This window comes from Episyrphus balteatus, chromosome 1 (assembly GCF_945859705.1).
Source record: "Episyrphus balteatus chromosome 1, idEpiBalt1.1, whole genome shotgun sequence".
NCBI classification, from domain to species: domain Eukaryota; kingdom Metazoa; phylum Arthropoda; class Insecta; order Diptera; family Syrphidae; genus Episyrphus; species Episyrphus balteatus.
Genome location: NC_079134.1, coordinates 24,071,822 through 24,098,057, shown reverse-complemented (window position 1 = coordinate 24,098,057; position 26,236 = coordinate 24,071,822). Strand labels below are relative to the sequence as shown.

The 26,236-nt window shown below is 27.9% G+C and overlaps 4 protein-coding genes across 4 annotated transcripts in view; 1 reads left to right on the top strand and 3 right to left on the bottom strand.

The window, feature by feature from the left end:
- The window catches only part of LOC129906739 (glyoxylate reductase/hydroxypyruvate reductase-like), a 151,064-nt gene extending 126,568 nt beyond the window's left edge, over positions 1-24,496 (bottom strand). The window contains exons 1-5 of the mRNA XM_055982632.1: positions 24,384-24,496; positions 23,669-24,090; positions 23,285-23,613; positions 23,099-23,224; positions 22,888-23,032 (exon numbers count right to left, since the gene is read on the bottom strand). Of these exons, the coding sequence (XP_055838607.1) occupies positions 22,914-23,032; positions 23,099-23,224; positions 23,285-23,613; positions 23,669-24,072 (978 nt within the window). The 5' untranslated portion in view covers positions 24,073-24,090; positions 24,384-24,496 and the 3' untranslated portion in view covers positions 22,888-22,913. The remainder of the gene's footprint in view (positions 1-22,887; positions 23,033-23,098; positions 23,225-23,284; positions 23,614-23,668; positions 24,091-24,383) is intronic.
- LOC129906738 (glyoxylate reductase/hydroxypyruvate reductase-like) lies at positions 2,387-4,651 on the top strand. The gene is made up of 4 exons (XM_055982631.1): positions 2,387-3,161; positions 3,891-4,222; positions 4,296-4,421; positions 4,484-4,651. The coding sequence occupies exons 1-4, from the start codon at positions 2,767-2,769 to the stop codon at positions 4,606-4,608; spliced, it is 978 nt and encodes a 325-aa protein (XP_055838606.1). The 5' UTR covers positions 2,387-2,766; the 3' UTR covers positions 4,609-4,651.
- LOC129906737 (glyoxylate reductase/hydroxypyruvate reductase-like) lies at positions 9,685-11,504 on the bottom strand. The gene is made up of 4 exons (XM_055982630.1): positions 11,445-11,504; positions 10,104-10,854; positions 9,916-10,041; positions 9,685-9,853 (listed from the first exon to the last, which is right to left on the bottom strand). The coding sequence occupies exons 1-4, from the start codon at positions 11,451-11,453 to the stop codon at positions 9,735-9,737; spliced, it is 1,005 nt and encodes a 334-aa protein (XP_055838605.1). The 5' UTR covers positions 11,454-11,504; the 3' UTR covers positions 9,685-9,734.
- LOC129906736 (glyoxylate reductase/hydroxypyruvate reductase-like) lies at positions 15,026-19,659 on the bottom strand. The gene is made up of 4 exons (XM_055982629.1): positions 19,552-19,659; positions 15,432-16,191; positions 15,247-15,372; positions 15,026-15,184 (listed from the first exon to the last, which is right to left on the bottom strand). The coding sequence occupies exons 1-4, from the start codon at positions 19,558-19,560 to the stop codon at positions 15,060-15,062; spliced, it is 1,020 nt and encodes a 339-aa protein (XP_055838604.1). The 5' UTR covers positions 19,561-19,659; the 3' UTR covers positions 15,026-15,059.
- Positions 24,497-26,236: the final 1,740 nt, after the last annotated feature.

Sequence of the window (26,236 nt, the reverse complement as noted above, 5' to 3'; positions counted from 1 at the left end):
GAAAAATTGAAGTTTTTTTTTTAGGACTAAAACTAACGGTACCTGTCATATAACGGAAACAGAAAAGTTGATTTATTTCAAAAACGGCTCTAACGATTTTAATTAAAATTTTTCTGCTTACTGTTACAGATAAGAGCCTCCTTTGATAATAAAAAAATTGTTTTTTGTACCGTTATAAACGGTACCTGCCATAGAACGGTTTTTTGGATTTATGAATTTCTCAAAAACGACAAAACAGATTTCGACCAAATTTTTAATACAGAAACGTTTAAACAATAATTATTTAAAAAAAATTTTAATTTTTCAAAAAACACATTTTTAAAAAATATTTCAAATTTTTTTTTTGAAAAATCAATGTTTTGGAAACGAGTTGGTGAAAAATTTTGAAATTTTGTTTTTAGGTGTAAATTAATTATTTATTCAAAATTGCATATCAACTTTTTTTTTGAAAAATGTTAGAAAATTTTTATATATAAAAAATTATTTTTTAGAGAACGGCTCTAACGATTTTCGAAAATTTTTTTCTAAAAATTCCTTTTTATACTAGAAATAAAATGGCAAACTTAGTTTTTTGTAAAAGATCATTTAAAACGGCATTTAATTATTTATAAAAACAGATTTTATTTTTTTTTGCACCACTAACGAAATTGATGCCCAAAGGTCAATTTCTTAATTGATAACCGTTTTTGAAGTTATACTTCTTATGGGACGATGGGTATGAAAATTTGTTTTTTGACAAGAATGTCAAAGGGATTATGACGCGATCGCCATATCCGAGACAATTGGGCAGCAGGGCTGTCGTTTCACCTTTAGAGTTGGTAGTACTTTTAGTATTTAAAAGTATTTAAAAATGCAGTACGCCGCAGTACGGTAAAACAAACACACAACACGTGGCAAGTGGCATGTTTCATGTGGCAAAATGCATGTGGAAAGTTGCATGTGGCAAGTTGCATGTGACAAGTTGCATGTGGTAAGTTGCCACAAAAAAACAAAAACAATAACGTAAATATTCATGTAATATACTGAGTGGGAAGTATAACTTCAGTCGTGTGTACATGTGTACATGTACACACATCAACATGTAGTTGATATACGTGAAGAGCCGACATGGAGGACAAATTTTTGTTCAATGAAAAAAATTTTGTTTGTTTTTATTTTTTGAGAAAAATTAAAAACGCTGTTGTATTGCATTTATTTTGAATATTACGTTTGATCAAAATCGTTAGAGCCGTTTTCGAGAAATTTGCAATAACTTGCGAAATAAAAAAAAAAAACAAAAAAAAAATTAACTTTCAGAATTCCATTAAAATCACGAAACCAATACTTGCGCTATAGTAAAAGAAAATTAAAGCTTTGTCAGTTTTGATACAAAATTTTCTTTGGTCTTTAAATGAAGTTTTATATTTTTTATGTGAAAACTTTTTAAAATCGGTTTTTCTTAAAAATAGAGTAATGACCAGTCTGGCAAGAAGATAAAATATATTTTTGTTTGTTTTTTTTTTTGTTTTTTTGATTTTTTTAAGTTTTGTTAATATGTAATTGTTTTTGATTAAATATTTTCAATTTCTTACATTTAATTTTTAAAATTTAGCAAAGTTGATAAATAAAATACAGATTTTTGGATTTTAAAAATTCATTTTAATTTTTTTTTTAAATCAATTGCTTAAAAACAAGTCATGAATTTCTTGAAATATATAATGCAATTAAATTGTAAATTTTAATATATAAAAATTTTTTTTTGTTAAGTGATTTTAACGGCATAAAAATAACCTTTTAAAAATATGTTTTCGCAATATGTAAACCAAAATTGTCAAAAATAACATGTTGTTAAAAAATATATTCATAAAATTAAAATTAAATTATATAAAAATAAAAAATAATAAAACTATACAATCACATAATGGTAAAGCTATTAAACAATAAAGATAAATAGGAGATATGGAAACTCAAACTGTTAATGAGTTCAATTTTATCAGAAAAAAAAAATTGAGAACAATATGTTCACTTGTTCAAACTTAAAATCTAATTATATTGTCTGTTCTTTCCCATTGTATTTGTTTATGTTTGTGCAAACTTAAGAACAAGTGATTTCTTAGGTATTTTTTGTGTGCTAAGTAAATTATTTTTTACTGTCTCATTAAGCTCTTTTCGTCTAGAAGGCAAGTATTATAAATCAAACCATTCACAGTTTTCAATTTAAAGAAAGAAAAAAATTAATTTATAGTGTAAAATTTTTTAATGTTCTTTTTATTTTTATAAAATTTTTTTCAAGACTAAAAATAATAAAAAAAAATCTTGCTTTGTTTTATTAAATTTTTATAAAATTGTTTAAAATTATAAACAAGATTAAAAAAATTCCTCAAAATTTTTCAAAACAAACAAAAAAAAAAAATCTAGAATAATGTTTCTTTAACAGCCGGTGTCTATAAATAATTGCAATATTTACACACAAATATCCAAACTGATACACGTTTTACAGCTGATTCGCCGCATAGTTGTCGTCGTCGTGTCGTTGTCGTGCTTTATTCTTACGTCAAACAACAAAAATAGTTAAAAGAGAAAATTGAGAAGAATGCCTAAAAGCTGAAAAAGCTTTAAAACCTACCAACAATTCGCACTAAAATTCAGCTTTTTATTATTTTTTTTTTTTTTGTTATACTCATTCACATAGCCTAAATATATTTTCCAATTAAATTCAGTTCAATTATTTGAAGCTATTCCGAAGGGTTGTCTGTCGAGTGTATTCATTTTTCAATACCAGTCTAAATGACCAGTCGATTGTTTAAAGTACTTGTAACTCATCCGGAAGTACCCAAACAAGTACTCGATACATTAAAACAAAAATGCGAAGTTATAGTGTGCAAAAATATTCCACCCTTGAAAACGGAAATTTTGGAAAAAATTCAAGGAGTTGATGCAGTTTTGTGGGCACACTATCAGCCATTGAATGGCGAAATTCTAGATGCAGCCGGAAGTCAGCTAAAAGCTGTTTCGACTATGTCATCTGGCATTGATTATGTTGATGTAGCCGAGTTCAAGAAACGCCAAATGCCATTGGGACACACTCCAAGGGCAGTAAATAATTCAGTTGCTGACATTGCCATTGGATTAATGATATCAGCCGGGAGATTGTTTCATGAAGGAAGACGCATCATAGAAACGTACGTAAGTTTTTTTTTCAACGTCTGGCTGTTCTTTAAAGAGAACTTGAAGAGAACTTTTTGTTCAAGTTCTAAAGAGAGTGAAGAGAATGTGAATTGTCTTTATTTTGTTTTGATTATGCTTTTGGGGGAAAAAAACAAGTAACGGAACTCTTTCATGGCTCTAGGGTTGCCAGGTTGTTATTATGAAAGAATTAATGCTTTCATCCCAACTAACACAACAGCTTCTGTAAATTGAAGTTTCGCAGGTCCTACTTTTTATACAGCTTGTATTGAGCTTGCTTCAGAATTTAATTGCTAATATAAGTCCGAACTTTTTTAACAACTTCTAATAAGTTGTTTAAATACTGTTAAAGAAACTTAACCGAAGAAAGTTTGTTTTTCGGATAAGCCTGAGTAATGAATTTATAGAAGCCTTACACAAATTAGTTTAGTATTTGAATTTTGGTTTTCCGAAGCTATCTGTCAAATCTCAAAGCTTCGGTAAAGCTTCGTTTAAGTTTCTTATAGACCTTATAAGTACATTTTCATAAAAGGCCAAACTTGTATAACGTTCTCCTTTTTCCTTGCCCAACAACCTTACTAAAGTTTAAAAGAAGCTGAAATATAGCTTCTGTAATACCTTTATCAAAGCTGAAATGTTAGTTGGGATTGATCCCATTTCCAACTCATAACTTTTAAGCTTGTCTTAGACATTCTCAAAAATTTGTGTTGACCTTAATTTTCTAGTTCACAATGGGAAACAGATCGACATGATTGGATGATGGGCCAGGAAATCAGTGGCTCTACTATAGGCTTCTTTGGATTTGGTGGAATTGGTCAGATTATTGCCCGAAGGCTGCTAACTTTTGATATCAAGAAAATTATTTACACTACAAGGACGAAAAAGGACAACGAAGCTGATTTTAATGCAAGTCATGTTCCATTTGAACAATTGTTGAGTGAAAGTGATTTTATAATTGTGGGAAGTCCTCTAACTCCCGAAACAAAAGGAATTTTCAATGCTGAAGCTTTTGCTAAAATGAAACCGAATTGTGTTTTTGTAAATGTTGCAAGAGGACGTGGGTGAAAATGAAAATAGTTGAAATTCCTTGATAGTTTTAACAACATTTTTGTTTAATTTGTATCTTAAAGAAATTGTTGATCAACATGCACTTTATAATGCTTTGAAGAAGCGACAAATTTTTGCTGCAGGACTTGATGTGACAACACCAGAACCATTGCCAAGTGATGATCCGCTGTTAAGTGTTCCAAATTGCAGTAAGTCTTAAATTTTTTAACATGTAACTTTTACTTTAATGGTTTAAAATTCTTCCTTGTAGTTATTCTTCCCCATAGAGGTACAGCAACAGCACAAACGACAATCAAAATGGGTAATATGGCTGTACAAAATATATTGAATGTCCTTTTTGAAGGTAAACCAATGTTAGCTCCTGCTTATACATAATACAAAAAAAAAATGTAGAAAAAACTAAACGTTATTTTTATAAATATTGGAATTTTTTTTATATAATAATTGTATTAACTATCAAATGAAGCAATAATTATTTTTTAATCAGTAGGACTGTTTGTTAATATTTTTTTGTTAATGATTTTTTGAAAGTTGTTTCAAATTAAATTTTTGAATACCTATATCCGGAATTTTCAAAAAAATAAAAAAATTGTGTTTTATAAAGGCTAAAATGGCCTAAAATTATTTTAAAACTAGAATACTTTTGAAAATAAAGAAAAAAAAAGTTCGTGACTAAAAATCTAAAAGACACTTACAGAATTCACTAAATTACTAAGTTAAGCTTAAGAGGTCTTCCAGATGATTAGATATTTTAATCGAGAATTATGTCAATAAATTGCAAAGTTGACGAGTTTTCTGAAATTATCTAGAGGAGAGTATTCATTTTTTTTAAGACAAAAATTTGCGGTTTCTGTCATATAAACGAAAAGAAAAACCTTAATTTTCTCAGAAATGGCTCAAATGAATTTGATTAAAATTATGTATGTAGGTTAGGGCGTTCGTTATTTAGGTTTTATTCGGGAATCGAGCTCCTAAGTTCCTATTTCAAATGGGAAAAAACTTAAACCCTTTTGGGGCGCCATCTAGCGTCAAAATAAAAATCTGAAAAAAAATTACGGGATTTTTTTTATTATTTAGAAACAGTTTTTCCACTTAGGAACTTGATTAAAAAATAACGAACACCCTGATGTAGGTACATAAATATTTTAATTTTGTTTTGCTGCCTTCCTTGTTAATTGAAAAACGCATTTTATTTTATTTTTTTTTTTAATTTTCCAATATATTTTAAGATGTATAAACCTCATCTTCAGGGCTGTGATAACGCTGGCCAAAAATTTTTAACTTTTTAAAATTGTCCAGAAAGATTTATATCAAATTTTATAGATTTGGGTTCAGTAAGCTCAAAATCATATTGGTTTCTTTCTAGCAGCTCTAGTTTTAGAAATACATATTTAATTTTTCATGTTTTATGGAGTTTTCATACTAATTTTTAAGTTTCTCTTATTTTGAGCGTTTATTAAAATTTTCCAGAAAAAATTATATTTAATTAATGTATTACTTTATTTCTATGAGCTCTATTTTTTTTTTTTTTTATATTTTTGTTCTCCACATTTTTGGGGTAATTTCATACTATTTATTTTTTAGATTTTATTATTACAAGCGTTTTTAAAGTCTTCCTGGAAAAATTTATTTCGAATGGAATGTATTTCCGTTCAGTAAGTAAAATAAATATACAAAAAAAAAATGTTTTTAATAGTAGAGTAACTAAAGCAAATTATTAGGGAACCCGGCCGAACAGCTCTGATTTTGACGATTTTTGTTTTCAAACGTAGGTAATTAAAAATACTTTAAAGTCTATAGATTAAAAATTGCCGGTGTTTGCCGTATTGTTTTTTAAAATTAAAATTAAATTTTTTTTTAACAAAACCATTTTTTTTTGCTTAAATTTCATAAAACAAATGATAGCAAAAGATTCTCTAGGTAATTTAAGGAAAATATATAAAAGGCAGTAAGGGACAATCTTCCATCGTTCAAGCGATAAATGCAATTTTCTAACATTCTGACCTCAATCACAAAAAAAATATTTTGAAAACAACGGCAACACCTACAATATTTTAAAATACATTTTTAAAAAGCCAGAAGCTCATTCTTATCTCTTGAATTTAAATCCACTAAATTTGATCAAGACTTTTTGAAAAAATGGTCCTCAAACTCAGAATTAAAAAAAAAAATGTTATTAGAAAAATTTAAAATGACTTTTTTCCAAACTTTTTCTAATAAAATATGAATTTATTTAAAAAAAATGTTTGGCCATAAATATTATCAGTTGCATTTCGAAGCAAAAAAGGTAAAATATATCACACTTTTGAAAAAAAATGAAAAATTACTTCAATTTCAATGGTTTTTTTTTTATTAAAACTGAATTTTTGCATTGAAATAATTAATTTTCTCAAAGACCTTTAAATTTTTGCTATTTAACTTTCAACAGTAAGGGTTATTAAATGAATAAAAAATAATTTTATGTTTAGATGTTGAACTTTAAAAAATGTATATTTGAATATTGTAGGTGTTGCCGTTGTGTTCAAATATTTTTTTTTGTGTTTGAAGTCAATTAAGAAGAAAATTTCATCTATCGCTTGAACTATGGAAGATTGTCCCTCACTCCCATATATGTTTTTTCCTTGAATTTCCTAGACAATCTTTTGGCATCAATTAGTTTATGAAATTTTAGAAAAAATTTGTTTTTGTTCACAAAAATCTTCAATTAAATTTAAAAAATCAAAACGGCAACACCGGCAATTTTTAATCCATAGACTTTAAAGTATTTTTAATTACCGACGTTTGAAAAAAAGATCATCAAAATCTAAGCTGTTCGGCCGGGTTCCCTAATATTGCCAATTTTTGAGCTTTAGTTACTCCACTATAAATAAAAAAAAATTAACAAAAAAAAAAAATGTATGAATTTCTATGCCTTTTCATAATGTGTGCTTAATTTAAAAACTAGAGCTGCTAGACTTCACTAATCAGCACCCTAAATTTTGTAAGAAATGATAAACAAAGGCCTGGATTTTTTTTTGTGTTGGGCAGTGTAATTAATTAATAAGCTGTAGCCAAAAACAAAAATAATTTGTAAGTTATAAAATATAATTATTTATCATAGCCCTGAAGTTTAGGTTTATACTCGAAATATGTATATTGCCAAAATTAAAAAAAAAAAAAAAAAAAAAAAAATTGTTCATGTACAATATAGCAATTAACATCGTACTTTTGAAATAAAAAAAAAACCTTGAAAGTTATTAAGCGTTTTCTTGATTTCTGAATTTTTCGTAAACGACTAAAGTGATTAACGAAAATTTTTGCGAAAAAAAAACATTTTATTGAACTTAATATTGAAACTTTAAAGAACACCCACAAAAATAATTTAAGGATTAAAACAAAAAAAAATCATGTGTGCAATTCACACGTGGTAGAAGTGAAAACTTAAAAAATCATTTTTCTTGCAAAAAAAAAAAAATAGAAAAAATCTACCTATTTTTATTCTATCAACTTCAAATCCATGTTTTTTATATGACAATCTATATAAAATTTATATCATCTGAAAGTTTATTATCTAAGCTCAAAACATATATATCGATCAGGTCTATGAGACATCTACAAAAAGAGCTAGAATTTTTTGAACTCGATCAATTTCCATCAAAAAAAAAGCGAAAAAACACGTATTTTTATTTTCTCACGCTATTAAATCCATTTTCTTCCCTAACAACCTATACAAATTTTTACACCATCTGAAAGCTTATTGTCTTAACTCAAAATATATTTATCAATCAAGTCCATGAGACATCTACAAAAAGAGCTAGAATTTTTTAAACTCGATGAAATTTCATCCAAAAAGCGAAAAAAACATTTATTTTTATGTTCTCATGCTATTAGGTAAATCAATTTTTTTGTTTGACAACCTATAAAAAATTTTATACCATGTGAAAGCTTATTGTTTCACATTGTATAATGATGTATGAATCTTATTTCAAAGATGTCTACAAGAGAAGTTAGAATTTTTTAAAGTCAACCATGTCGAATTTCCAGACTGAGATTACGGTACTTCCTACACTGGTAGCTGGTCATCGCCAACAGATCTCCACAGGTGTTTTGAGGTATTTATAAATTTTTTTCAATTTAAGATATTGTAACTTGTAGAGCACGTAACGTTATGTGTGATATATCAAATAAAAGGTTATGTTATCAGCATGCGTATTAAAGTTAAATAAAATTGGTATGTGCACTAGATCAAAAGATATAACGTGTGTTGGAAAAGAACATCTTTTTAACGTTATCTCCGAATTTTGAATTAATTGAAATTTTGGACAGTTATAATTTATTTAATTACCTATTTACAGTACAAATTTCATCTATCATTTCATCTGTCTATTAAAACAAAAAAGTTATAACAAGTTGAAGTCGTGTCGCGTTTTCGTTTGATCTTGTTTCAAATCACTACGATACTAAAGAAGTTTTCACTTCAAAAAAAAAAATTTTTATATGAATTTTTTGAAAACAGACTTATGATTTTTTGAAACGTTGTTTTTATATGTCGGTTAAAATTTTCTTTTTTTCTTTCCTGAAAAATTTAAAAAAAAAAATTTAAACTAGTTAAAAAAAAAACGGCCCTAACGATTTTAGAAACTCATTTCTGTACGATAAATTGAACGACATAGCTACTTAGTTTGGACGTTAAACTATTTAAAAACGTTTTTTGTTATTTTAAGACAAAGTTTTATAATATAATTTGTAAGTTTTATTAAATTTTTTATAAAATTAAATTAAAAATATTCTGAGCAACTTCAACCATAACAGTAAGTAGGTACGTGTGACCGACTCGTGCATTTTTTTTTTTTTTTTTTTTTTCAAAAGTACTGCGACCCTACTCACAAAAATTGTATTCCAGATGGTCAGTGTGCGGTGCACTTTTTCTTTTAGAGAAAGAAACACAGACATAAGTTTTCTGTACTACAAACTTACAGGGGAAACTAAAATTTTAGGATCAACATAAAAACTTGTTTTATGATATTTTTGATATTTCTGGCTTTAGTACTCGTACCTACTGAGTTAACCTGTTTTAACGAACTTTTCTGTACATAAAATTTTAAATAACCTCAATATCGTACTTAAAAACTTTTCAAAATAAATATTTTTTTTTTCGAAGTTTTCTTTTATCAATTTTTTGAAAAACGATCAATTATTTTTGAAAAATGTATTTAATTTTTCACAATTCGGTACAGGTTTTTAACAATTTCGAAGTTGTAATTATATCAAGTGTTAGTTAAAATTTTCCAGAAAAACTTAATATTCAACTATTCAAAAAAAGAAAGTATTACATATTATAACTAAACAACAAAGTTAAAAAAAAAACCAATCAACCCATTTGAAAACAAATACAAAATTTTGTTAAAATTATGCTCGTACCTATTAAATTTTTTGAAAAACGCATTTAATTAAAAAATTAAATAAAAAAAAAAAAATAGTTGTAAAAAAGCTATTAGTTTTTTTTAGCTTAAAACTTAAGGCTAATAGATTGGTGCAATCATCGGTTCTCCAGCTAATCCAAGTAATACATTATGTGCTGCAATAACACCCATTTCTCCACGAGTCCTAGCAGTGGCTGATCCCAAATGTGGAACAAGAACTAAAATTATATGCATAATACATGAAATGTATATCATACTATTACAAAATTTTGTAAATTACTGCAATTTGGAAGACTCAACAGAGGATCATCAGATGGTAATGGTTCTGGATCCATGACATCAAGTCCAGCTGAGAAAATTTTATTCGTTTTCAAAGCATTGTAAAGAGCTTTTGCTTGAACAACCTCTACCAAAAACAATTTAAAAATAGCGGTTATAAGATAATATTGAAATAATATGTGTACTTACGTCCCCTTCCGATATTCACAAGAACTGCAGTGGACTTCATTTTATCAAATGCACTATCATCAAACTTCCCTTTTGTAGCCTCAGTCAATGGACTGGCAATAAAAAGAATATCACTCTGTTCCAGCAATTCATCAAAAGTCACATGCTTTGCCTTATATGCATCACCTTTAGGTGAAGGCCTCCTCGAATTATAAATAATACCGCCAATTTCAAATCCTTCCAACCGATCAGCAATTTTCTGAGCAAGACTACCAAATCCAAAGAAACCAACCTTAGCTCCACGGATCTCTTGACCCAACATCCACTTGAGACTTTGGTTATCCCAAGATGATGATTCAATACATTTTCTACCCTCATGAAAACGTCTTGCAGCTGAAATCATCAAACCAATTGCCAACTCAGCAACAGCTACAGAAAGAACTTCAGGTGTATGGCCTAATGGAATCTTTCTCCGTTTGACTTCTTTAACATCAACATAGTCATAGCCAGCAGTCATTGTTGAAATACATTTTACTTGTGGTCCAGCGGCATCCAGAGCTTCAGCATTCAATGGCTCATGACCACCCCAAAACAAAGCATCCATTCCTTTGCATTTTTCCAAAATTTCCGATCGTATTTGTGGACAGTGTTGCAGAACTGTTACTTCACATTTTTCTCTTAAAATATCAATAGCTACTTGTGGCACATCTGGATGGGTAACAATAACTTTTGGTTTGCCCTGGATTTTGGCCAAGATGCTTTCGGGAAGTTTCTTTAAAAAAATAAAATAAAATTACTATGGCAATGGCTCATATTGTTTTCTTACATGCATATATTTTATTTCGTTTAAAAAAAAATGTATTATCTTGGGTTATAAAATACTGTGATTTGATTGTTTTTATCTGCAAACCTTCTTAAACCAAATTAGAAATATTTTAAATTAAGCAATTTTTTCAACAAAAAACTCTTATCTTATCAAGCCAAAATAAAATTGAAAGATACAATAAAAGATTTTGTTATATGTACTTTTGTGTTGTATTATTTGTTTGCAAGAAAATGATTTGAAAAGTGAGTTTTTTCTCTTTCTAAAATTGTTCAACAGGCTTTTGATAGAGAAAACGAGAAAAATTCACCAGTTTACGGTAATTTGTTAAAAGTTCATCAACATCAACTTTATAAAATTATAATTATGTTTAATTGTATACAAAATTTTGTTACAAAAAGCCCTTAACATCATTTTATTTATAAATTAGAAGCAAAATAAAAATACTACTAAAATCTCAGTGAATTTTTTTTAAATATCAACAACTATAAAATATCATTAAAACCGAATGCCATCGGAAAAAAAACTGTTCAACTCACTTTGTCCATATTTTATTTAATTTTAAAAATAAGATACTCGATCTTCTCCAATTGAAGACTTAATCTTAACTGACTGAGAGAAAAAAATAATATTCTAGTTATAAATTTTCTCAACAAGATATTGACAATTTTTATCTTATCTTTTTTTTTTTTAATTATTTAATCCAATCAGCTGATCAGTCTTCAAGAAAAATGGTATGAAGTTTATTAAATACGATTATTTGTTCACTTGCATACTTTTAAAGATAATTTGTATTTGTAGTACAAGCATAGTTCTTAACAAAACTTATTAAAATTTTTTATTTTTGGGAAATTTAAGAAGATTTTCAGCTTTCAAAAATGATATGAAATCATATTCTGCCGATAATCTCGTATAAAGGCCGTAACTATAAAATTTTCGATTTTTATTTTTTTGCATTTTTGGAGTTAGGGTCTCTGATTTATTCTGATTTATTTTTTTTAGCCTAGGTCTTTAAAAAAGTCAGAAAATTCCAAATATTTTTTAAATTTTTTTCATTTTTATATGCAAATTGCGGTAGTGGATTTAGTGTTTCCCTCTATAATTTGGAAGTATGAAAAATGTACATAGTTAGGGTCTTTACGAGATTAAGGGCAGTATTGTATCCGGAATTTTTTTTAAATTTTATTCTTTATTTTAAGTAAAATTATAGAAAATTTTCTTTCTCTCCATCTATAATAGTCGCTCTCTCCATCAAACGTCACTCATTAAAAATACTTTAACCTCTATAGATTACAATACGACAATAGCGGCAATTTTTAACCTATAGAGGTTAAAGTATCTTTAATTACTGATGATAGAAAAAAAAAAATCATCAAAATCGGAGCTGTTCGGCCGTGTTCCACTAGATGGAGATAAAACAGCATCTCTTACGAATTAAACTTGCGATAACGATGATGCCAAAAAAGTGAGGCCCTCAATTCTGTCTGTGCCATCTAAACGATTTGCTTCAAACTTGGTTGTTAAAATCTTTTGGGTGATGGGGCCTTGGAATTTTTTGAAATAAAAAAAATATTTTTTTAAGCGTTATTAACGGTTTTTGCCATAGAATCATTTTCTTAACTTAACTCAATGAACATTTTTGTATGAAAGCATTAAATTTTAAAAAATTGAGAAACATTTCAAAAATATCAATTCTAGATTTAAGAAAATTTAAAATTTTAAATTTTAAATCAATTTTTGAAAACAAATCAATATTCAGATAATGTGGATTAAAATTTGTTCAGAATAGCATACCATATTTCTTATTGCGAATTTTTTTTTGTAAAATAGCTCCTACCTACCTTTATTTTCACAAAAATATTCTATGATATCAAAGAAATATACAGCCCTATTCTGCTATTCGATTCACGTGAATTGAAAGATTTCCTTAACTTATCACGTCAAACTGACTTTGAAAAACTTCTAACTTTCGAAAGTAAAGCTTTGTTTTCGCCTGTTTTAGAAATTCTAAAGAAAAAAAAATGCTCAAGTTTAATTTTAACCCTCATTTAAACTCTTCTTACTTAAGACTTTCACGTGAATCGAATAGCAGAATAGGGTCGATAATGCCATATCGTCGCCGTAAAGCAAAATTGTTCTAAGTCACAAAAAGCAAATTTTATGGGGCACGATCTTTAAGTTTCAAATTGGTGTAAAGCGACAAATTTCTGCTCGTTCCTCATTCAAGTTATGTTCTTTATAAAGTTTGTTCTTTTTTCTTGAATAAAATATACAAGTTTACCTCATTAGTAGATGCATACTATTTTTAAATATTTTTTAAAACTAAAATCCCAAAATTGGACATAGAACAATTCCTATACAAGTACGTTTTTTCCTTAAATAAAAAGTGGACTAAGAACAAAATATGATGGGACTTAGAACAATCAAGAATACTCGGGCTCATTTTCAAAATGCTGCTTCCCTGTTTTTATTTTTCTATGTCCCATTAAATAATGTTATCTGCGGAATGAAATTTTTTTACAAAAACGGTTTTCAAATTCGGAAAGAGCACCCTCAAATTAGTAAAACTGCATCATTAACTCATTTTCGGTAAAAAGTGCATTTAGAACAATTTTGCCTTACGCCGACGAAATGTACTGCATTTAGAGTTTAAAAGCTATTTAAAAGAGGTTTTCGCAATTTAAAGAAAAAAAAACTTTTTATCAAACAATTTCACATAAAAAAAAAGAAAGCTTTTAATATACCTATTTTAAAATTTCCTTTAAAATCAATGATCAAATTAAATTTTTTTTTTCATGAATGCTTTCAAAATATATGACATTTTAAGCAACACTACGTGAGACCCACTTGTGCATTTTAATTTTTGAGTAAAAAAAAAACAGGTAAATATTTTAAATAAAGTGCATAAACTTATGTTTTTTCACTAATTTAAATTTTGATTTAAGGGCTTTTCAGCCATTGTTCCTAGCTGGCACATGATACTTTTACTTGCTCTATAGGGCAAGTACATATTCGTTTCGTGTATAGAAAAAAATTCGAGGTCGTAATCAAAGCCAACATTACGATGATGGAGATGATAAAAATTTTTTTTTAACTTTCTTTTTTTTCTTGAAACTTAACAAAATCTTAAAAGATAAAGATACTTTGGACTACAAGAGCAAGTACCTACGTGCGACCCAGTCGTGCATTTTATTTGATGATTTATTTCAACTTCTATACATAAGATGAGGCTCTCCTGTTTCCTCTGCCACGTTGTCCATCAGAATATTCGTCGAGCTGTGGGTCGATTGTTAAATGGTTAAATTGTTCCAGCTATCTTTAGTCACTGTTTTTTTTTTAACATTCTGACCAGGTTGATGTTGTTGTAAATCACATATAGCTCATCACGGAATCTTCACTCTCTTGGTACACATGACAAAACTAGTGATGGGAACTATCGAATGAATTGAACTATCGATATTTTTAGTAACTGAATTATTTAAACTATCGAATAGTTCATTCATTAAATCATTTATTCATTCGAATAAAAACTATCGAATAAAACTATCGAATAAAAACTATCGAACAAACTATCGAATAAACTATCGAATAAAAACTAAACACATAACTCATAGATAGAATCTTTCACTCAAAGCAACCCAGATTGTTAAATCTTGCAGTTTATTTTCAGGAGTCACTGTGGCGTATGCGTAATATTTTTTTAATATTAGCAAAATCTTGTTTAAAATTATGGTACTCTTATAAAATTTGCCAAATGAATACAGAATCAAGAAAATTATTTCATTTTTACAGTGACTACTTAATTTTTGAAGAAAAAAAAAACGAAAATTCGGAGTAATATGTCATGGATATGAATTTCGGTGAGAGTGTTCCACTTGGTTTGAGAACCAGAAATTAAAAGGTCCCTTGAAATTTTGAAGTCAAAGGGTGTTTTTTTGAGTGATTGTATTTCACGAAAATCTAACGTTCCGTTTTCAGATAATTTCAAATTCAAGACTTTCAAGTCGTATAATGCTTTTCTAAATTACAAAGCTATATCATAAAAAAAGTGCATAAACTATAATTCTACTCAATTAAAGTTTTTAAACATTTTATTTTGCAATAGAAAACACAATAAAAATTAAAATAAAAAAGTGTAAAATTTGGAAACAAGATTAGGGTTGATATACTGGTGCAAACATTGGCTCTCCAGCTAAACCTTGAAGAACATTGTGTGCTGCAATAACACCCATATCACAACGAGTTCTTTCCGTAGCTGATCCCAAATGTGGAACAAGAACTAAAATATTTAAATAAAATTAGTAATTTTGATCATAATTATACCAAAATTTAGTAATTTACCGCAATTTGGAAGACTCAATAGAGGATCATCAGCTGGCAATGGTTCTGGTGTCATAACATCAAGTCCAGCTGAGAAAATTTTGTTTGTCTTCAAAGCATTGTAAAGAGCTTTTTGATCAACAATTTCTACAAAAATAAAACAAATAGGTCAGGCCCTTAGTAAAAAAAAAAATTGTAAAACTTACGTCCCCTTCCAATATTAATAAGTACTGCAGTGGACTTCATTTTATTAAATGCACTTTCATTGAACTTCTCCCTTGTTGACTCAGTCAGTGGGCTAGCAATGAAAATAAAATCGCTCTGTGCCAGCAATTCATCAAAAGTCACATGCTTTGCTTTATAATCATTCCCAGCAGGTGAAACCCTCCTCGTATGGTAAATAATACTGCCAATTTCAAAACCTTCCAATCGATCAGCAATTGCCTGAGCAATGCTACCAAATCCAAAGAAACCAATTTTAGCTCCACGAACCTCTCGACCCAACATCCATTTTAGACTTGCATTGTTCCATGTTGACGATTCAATGTGTTTTCTGCCTTCGTGAAAACGTCTTGCAGCTGAAATCATCAATCCAATTGCCAACTCAGCAACTGCGACAGATAAAACTTCTGGTGTGTTGCCGAAGGGAATCTTCCTTTTCTTAATTTCTTCAAGATCAACAAAGTCATAGCCAGCAGACATTGTTGAAATTGATTTAACTTGTGGACCAGCAGCATCTAGAATCTCAGCATTTAATGCCTCATGACCACCCCAAAGAAATGCATCCATTCCCTTGCATTTTTCCAAAATTTCCGTTCGAACTGGTGGACAACTTGAAAGAACTGTGACTTTGCATTTTTGACTTAAAATATCAATAGCTTCTTGTGGCACATCTGGATGGGTAACAAGGACCTTTGGTTTGCCCTTTAGTTTGTCCAATACGTCCAATACGGTTTGGGGAAGTTTCTAAAAATATTAAAAATAACAAATTTTAATCTTATAAAACATAACAAAGTTTTCGTTAAATATTTTCAATTCATATAGGTGATCTACCAAAAGAAGTAAGGTTTACTTTTTTCCTAACTAAGAAAAATTTCGATATAACTTAAAAACTTAACTTTTTTGAGTTTCTACTTTGAATAACTTTGTATGCACTCATGGGATTTTTAAGGGCTTTTGAAATTTTACTTGAATCTATGTTTCAAGGCTGTATACTTGAAGATTTAAACATAAAATTCATTAAAACACAAGTATCACAAATGGCCCCAGTAGGTATCAACGGTTTCTCCGATAGGTATCACGTGTAAAGTAGTCAAGTTGCTTTTTATTTAGAAAGTATTACAAATTATCTCAGTAAGTTCCATCGGTATCACCTTTTTTTGATTTACACTACAAATCATCTGTTACCTATACTACCCATAATCTCGTAAAGGCCCTAACTACATTTTTCTTACTTCTGAGTTATAGAGGGAAACAGTAAATCTTATATTGCTATTTGCATATAAAAAAGAAAAAATCAAAAGTACATTTTTAATTTTCTGACGTATTTGAAGAGCTAGGCTAAAAAAATTAATGATAATAAATCAGAGACAATGCTAAAACTCCAAATATGCAAAAAATCAAAATCGAAAATTTTGTAGTTAGGGCCTTTACGAGATTATGGGGAGTATAGTAATCCATGTTCGAACTGAAACATTCTAGAAACCTATCGGGTACACTGAGGGAAAAAAACAACTTAAAATCAAAGAAAAGCACTTTGATTCAACTTCCTTAAAACAAAGTTGATACTTTGAAAAAGAGCATTAATTTAAATTTTAATTTAAATACATATGCTTTATTTTAGTTTTTTCAACATTGAGTCAACGTTGACCATAATACATTTTACGTTGAATTTTTCCCTGAGTTTGAAATTTTTCACAATACAACATTTTGAAGAACTATTGAGTCTTGGCCACACCAAAAAGGTATGCGGTAGACTGGATCAATATTTAGGTTTGGAATGTTTTTCATACAATTACACTAAACCAAATCATTACGAAAATACAACGAAAAAATTCGTTGAGCCAACGAAAATTTAATTAATTTTCAGCCGATGAAAAATTTAATTGGCTCAACGAAATGGCTTTCATACGTTATTGAATATCTTCATCAACTAACGAAAATTGACGTATTTTAATGAAATACTTTAATAAAAGTTTTTAATCAATATTAATGAATTTTTACATCACTTTACGAAATTTTTCATCAATTAACTTAAAATTTAATCAAACTACGGTGAGCAAATTATGATATTTTTCTTAAGTAAGTTAATGTATTTTTTGATTAATTTATGTAAGCTAACGAATTTTTTGGTTTATTTTATGAAAATTTGAATTAAATTACGAACAAATATTCGTAAGCTTAGCTAACGAAACTTTTCGTTGCCCAAATTGTTTTTTTAGTAGATTATAATTACATTCTTTTAGTAGACCTTCGAATTTTTTAGTTAACCTACGAAATTTCTCACTAATTTTTCTTCTCTAAATATTGGAATAAAAAAACCTGAAATTCAGAAAAAGTGGAGCGGAGCGAAAATAAACCCCAGTCTACCTATGTTTTTTTTTTGTAAGGCAACGATTTTTTTTTTTTCGTTAACTGATGTATTTTTTCATAAGCCGATGTAATATTTCATTACTATATGCAGAATTTTCATAAGATAATTATTTATTTTCATAAACTAATGAAGATTTTCGTTAGTTAACCCTCTGTCGGCACACGAGTGCGAATTTGGCAATACAAAAATTAAAAGTGGTCACAAAAATGTGTCTTTATAAGGGTGAAAATACATTTTTTTTAAATTGTGAATACAATATTCAAATTCCTCGGAATATTCTACATCAATTTCAATTTGTGATTCTCTATTAAATAGTGAGACCGAAAAAAGTTCTAGCGACATGAAAAAGTATAGGTAAACCAAATTCACAAAAAAGAGGTGTGCCTACAGAGGGTTAATGTTGAATTTCATAAGTTAATGAATTTTTTCATTACTAAATTAAAAAGTTGAGAAAGTAAGGAAAAAATTAATATTTTTATTCTTTAAGGGCCAATTTTTCAATAGTCAGATAAACCTTAGATAGAGCTTATTGCTAGGAATAAAAGTTTTTTTTTATATTGACATTTATTCTTCTGATAGTTTAACTGACGATTGAAAAATCAGGGCTAAAATGAATATGAAATTTTTGGTTAAGTGATGAATCTTTTTATTAAATTGGATTTTTTGGCACTAAAAAGGGAAACAAAGTGTATGAAACGTTTTCATTAAGTGATGAAGGTTTTCATATTACGAAAAATTACATATTTTCGTTGAGCACACAAAAATGTAGTGTATTAAACGATTTTCGTAATTTTACGAAATTTATTATTTTCTGTGTATACCCGTACCGCTAACGCATACCCTTCCGGTGTGGCCAATTGTTTAAAGTAAGAAAAATCAATTCTTGAGATCCTACATTTTTAACATTCTTATTTTACCCAAAGAATAATATTTTTTCGCCAAGCACTTGAATTCATTTGAAGTTATTTTTCAAACATACATCAAATTACTATTATGGTTATTTATCAATATTTTTCTAAAAAGTTCCCAAACGAGAGTAAAAATTATTGATTTAAAGTGCTCTCTTGCAAAAGTTACTATTTATTTTTTTGTTCTTAGTTTTTAATCTACACTTGAGATAAGACACTTTAGATCATTACATTACATTACATTACATATTAATCTAATCCGAAGATAAATCTACGGACTAGACACACACTACAGCTTCGGAAACTTAGTCCATTTTGCTGATACAGCACAAGACATTAATACAACAAAGAGAAAGACAAAGAAAGAAAGAACAACAGAAACACATATAACACATAACTACGTGGCACAGAGGGGGAGACATCGTTGACAATTGTCTCATGTTATCGCACAGGTGGCTTCAGTTAAGCTGGCGATTTAGAAAAAACTTCTGAGTCGACCGTTGGGTTCGAACCCACGATGTCTGGCTCTGAAGTCATCTACTCATTCCTCTGTGCCATGGCCACCTGCCACTTTAGATCAAAATTTAAGTTTTTGTTCAAATCGCTACAACAACAACAATAGTAACTATCAAGTACAATTCCTACACCTATCATTAAAAGATAATGACTGCACTGACACTCTTATAATAATTGGCATTACTATAATTTACTATAATTCACACAGTTATAAAATTTCACATTCCCATCAAATAATATTCATGAATTATAAAATTATAAAATTATAAAATAATATTACAATTAAATTACAATGATAATTCAACTCACTCTGTCCATATTTTTATTGAACTGTCAAAATAAGCAACTCGATCACAGGTTCTGCTTCTGATTCAATTGAATGCTAAAGCTTAACTGACTTGACTGAGAGCACAAAATGAGCTTGATTGTAGCTTTTTAGCAACAAGTTATTGCTTTTTTCAACCTCTTTTTTTGCTTTTGTTTTAATTAAATCAAACCAGCTGACACATAGACTAAATAAACTTCAAAAAATGACATTTGCTACGAAGTAGGTACCTACTATAAAATGTTTACCTGCACACATTAAAAGATTCATAGAACAGCCGGTGATTTAGTTAATTTATTTTTTTTTTTTATAAAACAGATAAAAATGGTTTATTTGTATAAGCTTTGAGTGATTTCAGCTGCACGTGTTTGATTTACTAAGCAAATCTTATCAAATGGAAGTTATGATTTTTTTTTTAATATTGTTCTCTGGAATAAAATTATATCATATCCTGATTAATGTTTTACCAATGATTTAATAAATTTCTGATTTAATTTCTTATCAATCTACAAAATTCCGAAAGGATTATAGTAGGTATTTATTATTTTTCTTTGGCTTTAATGTACTGGGTGTTTCCAGTTTAATTAGATGAAAGAGTTTATGTTTAGTCAATAGGAAGTCTATGAAAAAAAAGTTCTTAAGGATTTTTTTTTTAAGTCTTTAAAATGTTTATTTTCTCATTTCTTTTCAACACGTTGGAGACTATGAAATCAGGGTCCTGAAATTTGTCATTTAAGGAACCATCATAACTTGGTATTGAGTGATATTTTGAGTTTGAAAAGACCAATCCTCTCAAAAACCATAAAAATTTAAAGAAAATCAGTACTATATTTGGAAATAATTTTGTTTAAAATTCATTAATATTCATGAAAGTTTCAAAATTATTAAATAAAAAAATCATTCAAAGTGGACAACTTTAGATTTATATAATTTTTTTAGGTCGCTGAACTCGAATCTCAAGTCATTCAAAAATCTAAAATGCTAAAAATATACAAAATTATCCAACTGCCCTGAAAAAGTTATACTCATTTGGTGTTTGTAAAGCACAATTTTCAGAACAACACTTTAAATATTTGTAGAAGCATACAATTTAAACATTTCATTTGTTAAGAGAGTAAGGAATAACATATGGAACCATATTTATGTGATAAAGATATTTTTTTATGGTTAACTTGTATATGAATACAACTGTTTTCAGAGAAGAACAATTTAAGTGGTTTTGGCGCCATTAAACTGTGTATCTACCTATTTGGTGTTTACTTTTGTTTATCTCGTATTAATTTTTTTACTTGCTTTGAAATGAAATTTTGTTGCTTATGAATGATCCTTCGGTTTTATCATGTCTCCACTGCCAAAAAAAAGAAATATATAAATTTATAAGAAGTATAAGAAAATATTAAAAGTTGTTTTTAAAATTGCCAAATAAAGTATGCCATTAGATTTCTTGTACAATAAAGAATTTTTGGAAATTTTTTGTTTTTGAATATTGTACTGTACACCGCCTTAAACAAATCGAATTCCGTATTAAATTTATCAGATTTTTTCATGTTTTTTTTTTGCCAAAGATGACTTCCGTCTTAAATTAAGCGGACAAATCTTCTTAATTGGTTGTATGTGCAAATTTAAAAGAAATCCACTTAATTTAAGCGGACAATTTTCTTATTTCTATGTGGACACATTTTAATTAAATCTGTTCGGTCACTTGGCGAGTGCTTTACCATCAGGCTATCCTTCTTTTGGAAATACAAAGTATGATAAAGTGGAAGTAAAGTTGAAGTTTTTAATTTATGATGAAATTCATATTCATATTAAAATTAAGTTCACCTTAAATACAACAGAGTTTAAGTGGATTCCATTTATTTTAAGCTGAAAGCTGATTGTTTTAAGCGGGTGGGATTTAAAGTGGACCTCATCTGATTTGAAGATGCGCTTTTTTTGCAAATAAAAAATATTTTTTACACAACGAAGTGAGAATGTACAATGCAATGGGAAATTGATTAAATTTTTTTTCCAATAATTTTTTTTTTAATTTGCAGTTAAAGGCAAATGCATATGAAAAAAAAATCCAAGGTGGAACGAACTTGATCTCATGGTAGAAGTTGCTTAAAAGCTTTTTGTAAATCCAAATTCTTGCACAACAAAAAATAAAATTTTTTTTTTTTTGATAAATGTAGGTGCCGTTATTATTTTAATTATTTTATATACAATGTTTCTAAAATTTAAAAAAAAAATCGTATTATGTCATTCTGAAGAAATAATTAATCCACATAAATGAGTACAAATTCTCAAGAAAAATTTATTTGTCCGTAAAAAAAAAAATTCATGAAACAAAACAAAAATTATGAAAAAATTATGAAAAAACAAAAAAAATTTTTTTTATTTAAGAAGTAAGAACTTATTTTAAACTCGTAAAGTCATGATGTCATTCGAAAACATATTTTGTTTTAAGTATAAGAAAGTTTTAAAGAACAGGAAAGTAAATCACTGATTGAGAGTAGCACCGGTAAATTTACAAAATTACCAAAACAATTAGGAAACTTGCCTGTTTTAAAAAGAAAATTTTTTTCAAAATTAAATAATTTTTTTTATTCCAAAAATTTTGGTTTTGATTTATGAATTTTTTCTTGTTTAAAAACATTTTATGCATACTTAATGATGTTTGAGAAATAAAAATTTTATAGCAAAACAAGATCCTTGTTCGTCGTTGGTCGTCCGAAAGGGTACAATAAAGTTAAAAAAATCTGTTAATAGGACTTTTAAAATTTTTTTTTAAATTTTTTTTTTATGCGTTAAATATTTAAATACTTATAATTTTCCTTCTTTTTGAGTCTAAGGCTATACGAAGGGTTTTCGGTAATTATAAGAATTCTATTTCATAACATTTCCAATCTTTTTTTTTGCTTAACTTTTACATTTACGACTTCAATTTTTACAGCAAATTAATGACGCAATAACTCGTCCATTTTGTTTTTGAACATAAAATTGCACTTCAACATAGGTTGCATGCAATACTAGCAAATTTTGTAACCACTTCTAACATAACATTTTAACATAATGGGTCACTGTGGTGTATGTGTAACAATTTTTTTAAGTATACAAAAAAAAAATAAAAAAATTGTTCATTGCTACAAAAAAAATACATTAAATACAAAAAAACTGAAAACAATGAGGAAAATAAGACATTTGGGTAACAGCAATTTAATTCAAACCCATGGGAACGGTTAAGTACGAAATAACAATACAATCCATGTATAGTTGTATTTAATAAATATGTATTAATATTTATTTTGCATATTAAATCATAGGAATTTCACAAAACATTAAACAGCATGGTATATTTTCGATTTTAAAACACTGGCGAAATCATTGGTTTACCATCGAGGGCTAGCAAAATATTTTTTGCTGTTGTTGTAGCCATTTCTATTCGTACCCTTTCTAATGTTGCACCCAAATGTGGAATTATGACTACAAAAAAACGATTTTTTTTTTTAAATAAAAAAAAAAAACTTAAAAGTTTATTAAAATTATTACCACAATTAGGAAGACTCAGAATTGGATCATCTGCAGGCAATGGTTCTGGGGTCATCACATCTAAGCCAGCGGCAAAAATTGTATTTGTTTTTAAAGCATTGTAAAGAGCTTTCTGGTCAACAACGTCTGCGATAAATTTAAAAAAATACAAAGAAATAAAACATGCAAAGAAATAATAATACTAACCTCCTCTTGAAATATTAACCAAAACCGCATTTGACTTCATTTTACTAAATGCATACTCATTAAATATTTCTTTAGTTTCATCGGTCAGTGGACATGCAATAATAAGAAAATCACTTTCCTCCAAAAGTCCTTCAAAAGTCATATATTTTGCTTGATAAATATCAGCCTTATCTGAAGGCCTTCGAGAATGATACAAAAAACTATCAACTTGAAAGTATTTCAAACGATCAGCAATTGCCTGTGCAATATTACCAAATCCAAAAAATCCAACTTTTGAACCTCGAATTTCTTGACCAGATAACCATTTTGGACTTAGACTGACTGTTGAACTATAAGAAAAAAAATGTCAAATTAAAATTTCTCAAAATTTGTGTCTTTACATACTTTTCAATACAACATCGTCCTTCATAAAAGCATCTTCCTGCAGATATCATCAAACCAATAGCTAAATCAGCAACAGCTTTATCCTGTACTCCCTTTGTCGTTCCAAGTTGAATTTTTCTTCGTTTTAACTCGTCAACATCCATAAATTCAAATCCGGTCGACATTGTTGAAATGCATTTTAGCTGAGGTCCAGTTGCATCTAGCAACTCTTTTCCTAGTGGATAGTAACGACCTCTCCAAAATATTCCATCAACTCCTTTACATTTTTCAAAAATTTCTTCGTCAACTATTGGAAAGTTATTAAGAATAATAACTTCACATTTTTCATTAAGAATATCGATTGCTTCTTTTTGTATGTTAGGGTGGGTTACTAGAACTTTAGGCCTAGTTTTGGTTTGAGACATTGTTATTTCGCTCTTTTACTGTAAAGAAAGAATAAATTTGAAGATAATCGCGTTAAAAATTTTTTTGAAAGTCACTTTTCAAAAAAAAAAAAAAAAAATAAGTTGGCAAACCTAGGCCAAAACTAGGTTTATTCATTCATGATCTTTTGTTATGATCATAGAGACCTTGAATTGGTCAATTCTTGCAACTTTATGTTAAATTTTTTTTTCTTCTATAAGACAAGTTGAACTTTATTTTTTTTTTTTTTTCAAATTTAAGAGAAAATTTATTTTATAACTTCGGAGTATGTAGAACTTTTATTCGAACTTACTTCTTTAACTATAAAAACAAGACTATTAATTATTTCCAACGAACTATGATCTACTGGTTCTATTTATTTTGGAATTTAAAGCTTTATACTGACACAAAAGCTATTTGGTTTTTCGAGCTTAAATATGCAAAAAAGAGAACCACAAAAAATTCTTTCTAGTGGTCCATAGTTTTATTTGTAGGTACCTATAACCATTTGAAGGTGAAGGTACTCTTAGTCTGATAGTCTTCTTATCATTTTGGAAAATGTTTTTAATAAGCAAGGCAACAACTATCTACAACACGGCTAAAATGCCGGATGTCATTAACAATTTCATAATGTTTAAGTTTGTTAAGGTAATTCAATTTAATACTTTTATCTTTGATAAACAAATGGCTATACAAATCAATTGTTATCTTAACAAGTGTTTTTTTTTATATTTTTTTCAAATCTGGGTCTATTGAATATATTGATCAAATTAGAAGGTAAACAAGCTCAAACTCAAAATAGTTGGTGTATGCTTTTTGTTTAATTTCGAATACATTCTTTTGAGAAAAATTCAATTTTTGTTTTGTTTCTTTGAATAAAAAGTTTAATAAGTGAGATGTGAGAACAATTTTGTATCTAAATTTCTGGGAGATATAAAATTTATGTTTAACAAACAAACTGTTGGCATTTGAAGCTGGGCGGAAGTAAATGCTAAAGAGATATTAGCTTTTTTTTATGATTTCTGGGCCCTATTTCACCAACTACAAGTTACAAGGACAAATTTGTAACTTATAGATCACAAGTACAAATTTGTACAATGGAATTCTGTTTCACAAAGTACAAATAAGTACATAATTCACAAATGATCATCGAAAAAAAAAAAAATTACAACTAACTTTTGAAAACCACAATTTTATAGAGTTACCGTTTCACCAATTATATTTTTTTCTTGTAAGCAACAAAATTTTCTGACAAACTTGTAAAGCCCTTTATAGTCTTGGCGGTGACCATCGAGTTACTAAACCAATAAGGATAGAGGTTAAAATTGGTTTCAAATGAAGGATAAGTTGATATGGAATATGAAAAAAAAGGATTGCCACTTTTAAAACTGGAGTCCTATGGGGCAACCCTATTTTAAAGGAATAATTGTAAAATAACTAATACTGTGATATCAAAATTCTAGATAGTGAGGAAAATTATAATAAAAACATAATAAGGATTGAAGAAGTACAAATAACCTTATTGAAATGAGAAATAAAAACACTATAAAAGCTTGTTTGATCAAAAGAGAACGAATTTTTACAGGTCAGGAACATGAATCAGTAAAAATATTGGAATAAATATTTTGTGATTTGAAACACAAATCCTATACCAATTTTTAATTTTAAAAATAAATACAAAAAAATATTTATTACAAAATCAAAAATTTTGCATAAAAAAAATATTAAGGTATTGCAACTAAAAAAATAGCATTAAAAATATATTTATTGCAAAATATTCTCCATTAAAAAAATATATTATCAGAAATAAAAAATTTTCTAGTGCAAAATCTGTACATGATCATTGATTTTTTTCTTTTCATTTTCTTTTTATTTTCAATGCAAATATTTTTCAGTTGCAATAATTTTTTTTATTAATTCAAATGTTTTTCAATGCAAGAAATATTTTTTGAATAAAAAATTTGCAATTAATTTTTTGTTTTTTTTTTTTATTACCTATGTCAAATGCATTTTTTTTTCAATTGATATTTTTACAACCCTGACTTATAATGAAATAACAACAGAATTTCACAAAATAATAATACCTAACAGTGTGCGGCCATTTTAAACACTTTTATTACTCTAAATACGTTTTTTACAAAATTGTATCAAAAATGACATACATAC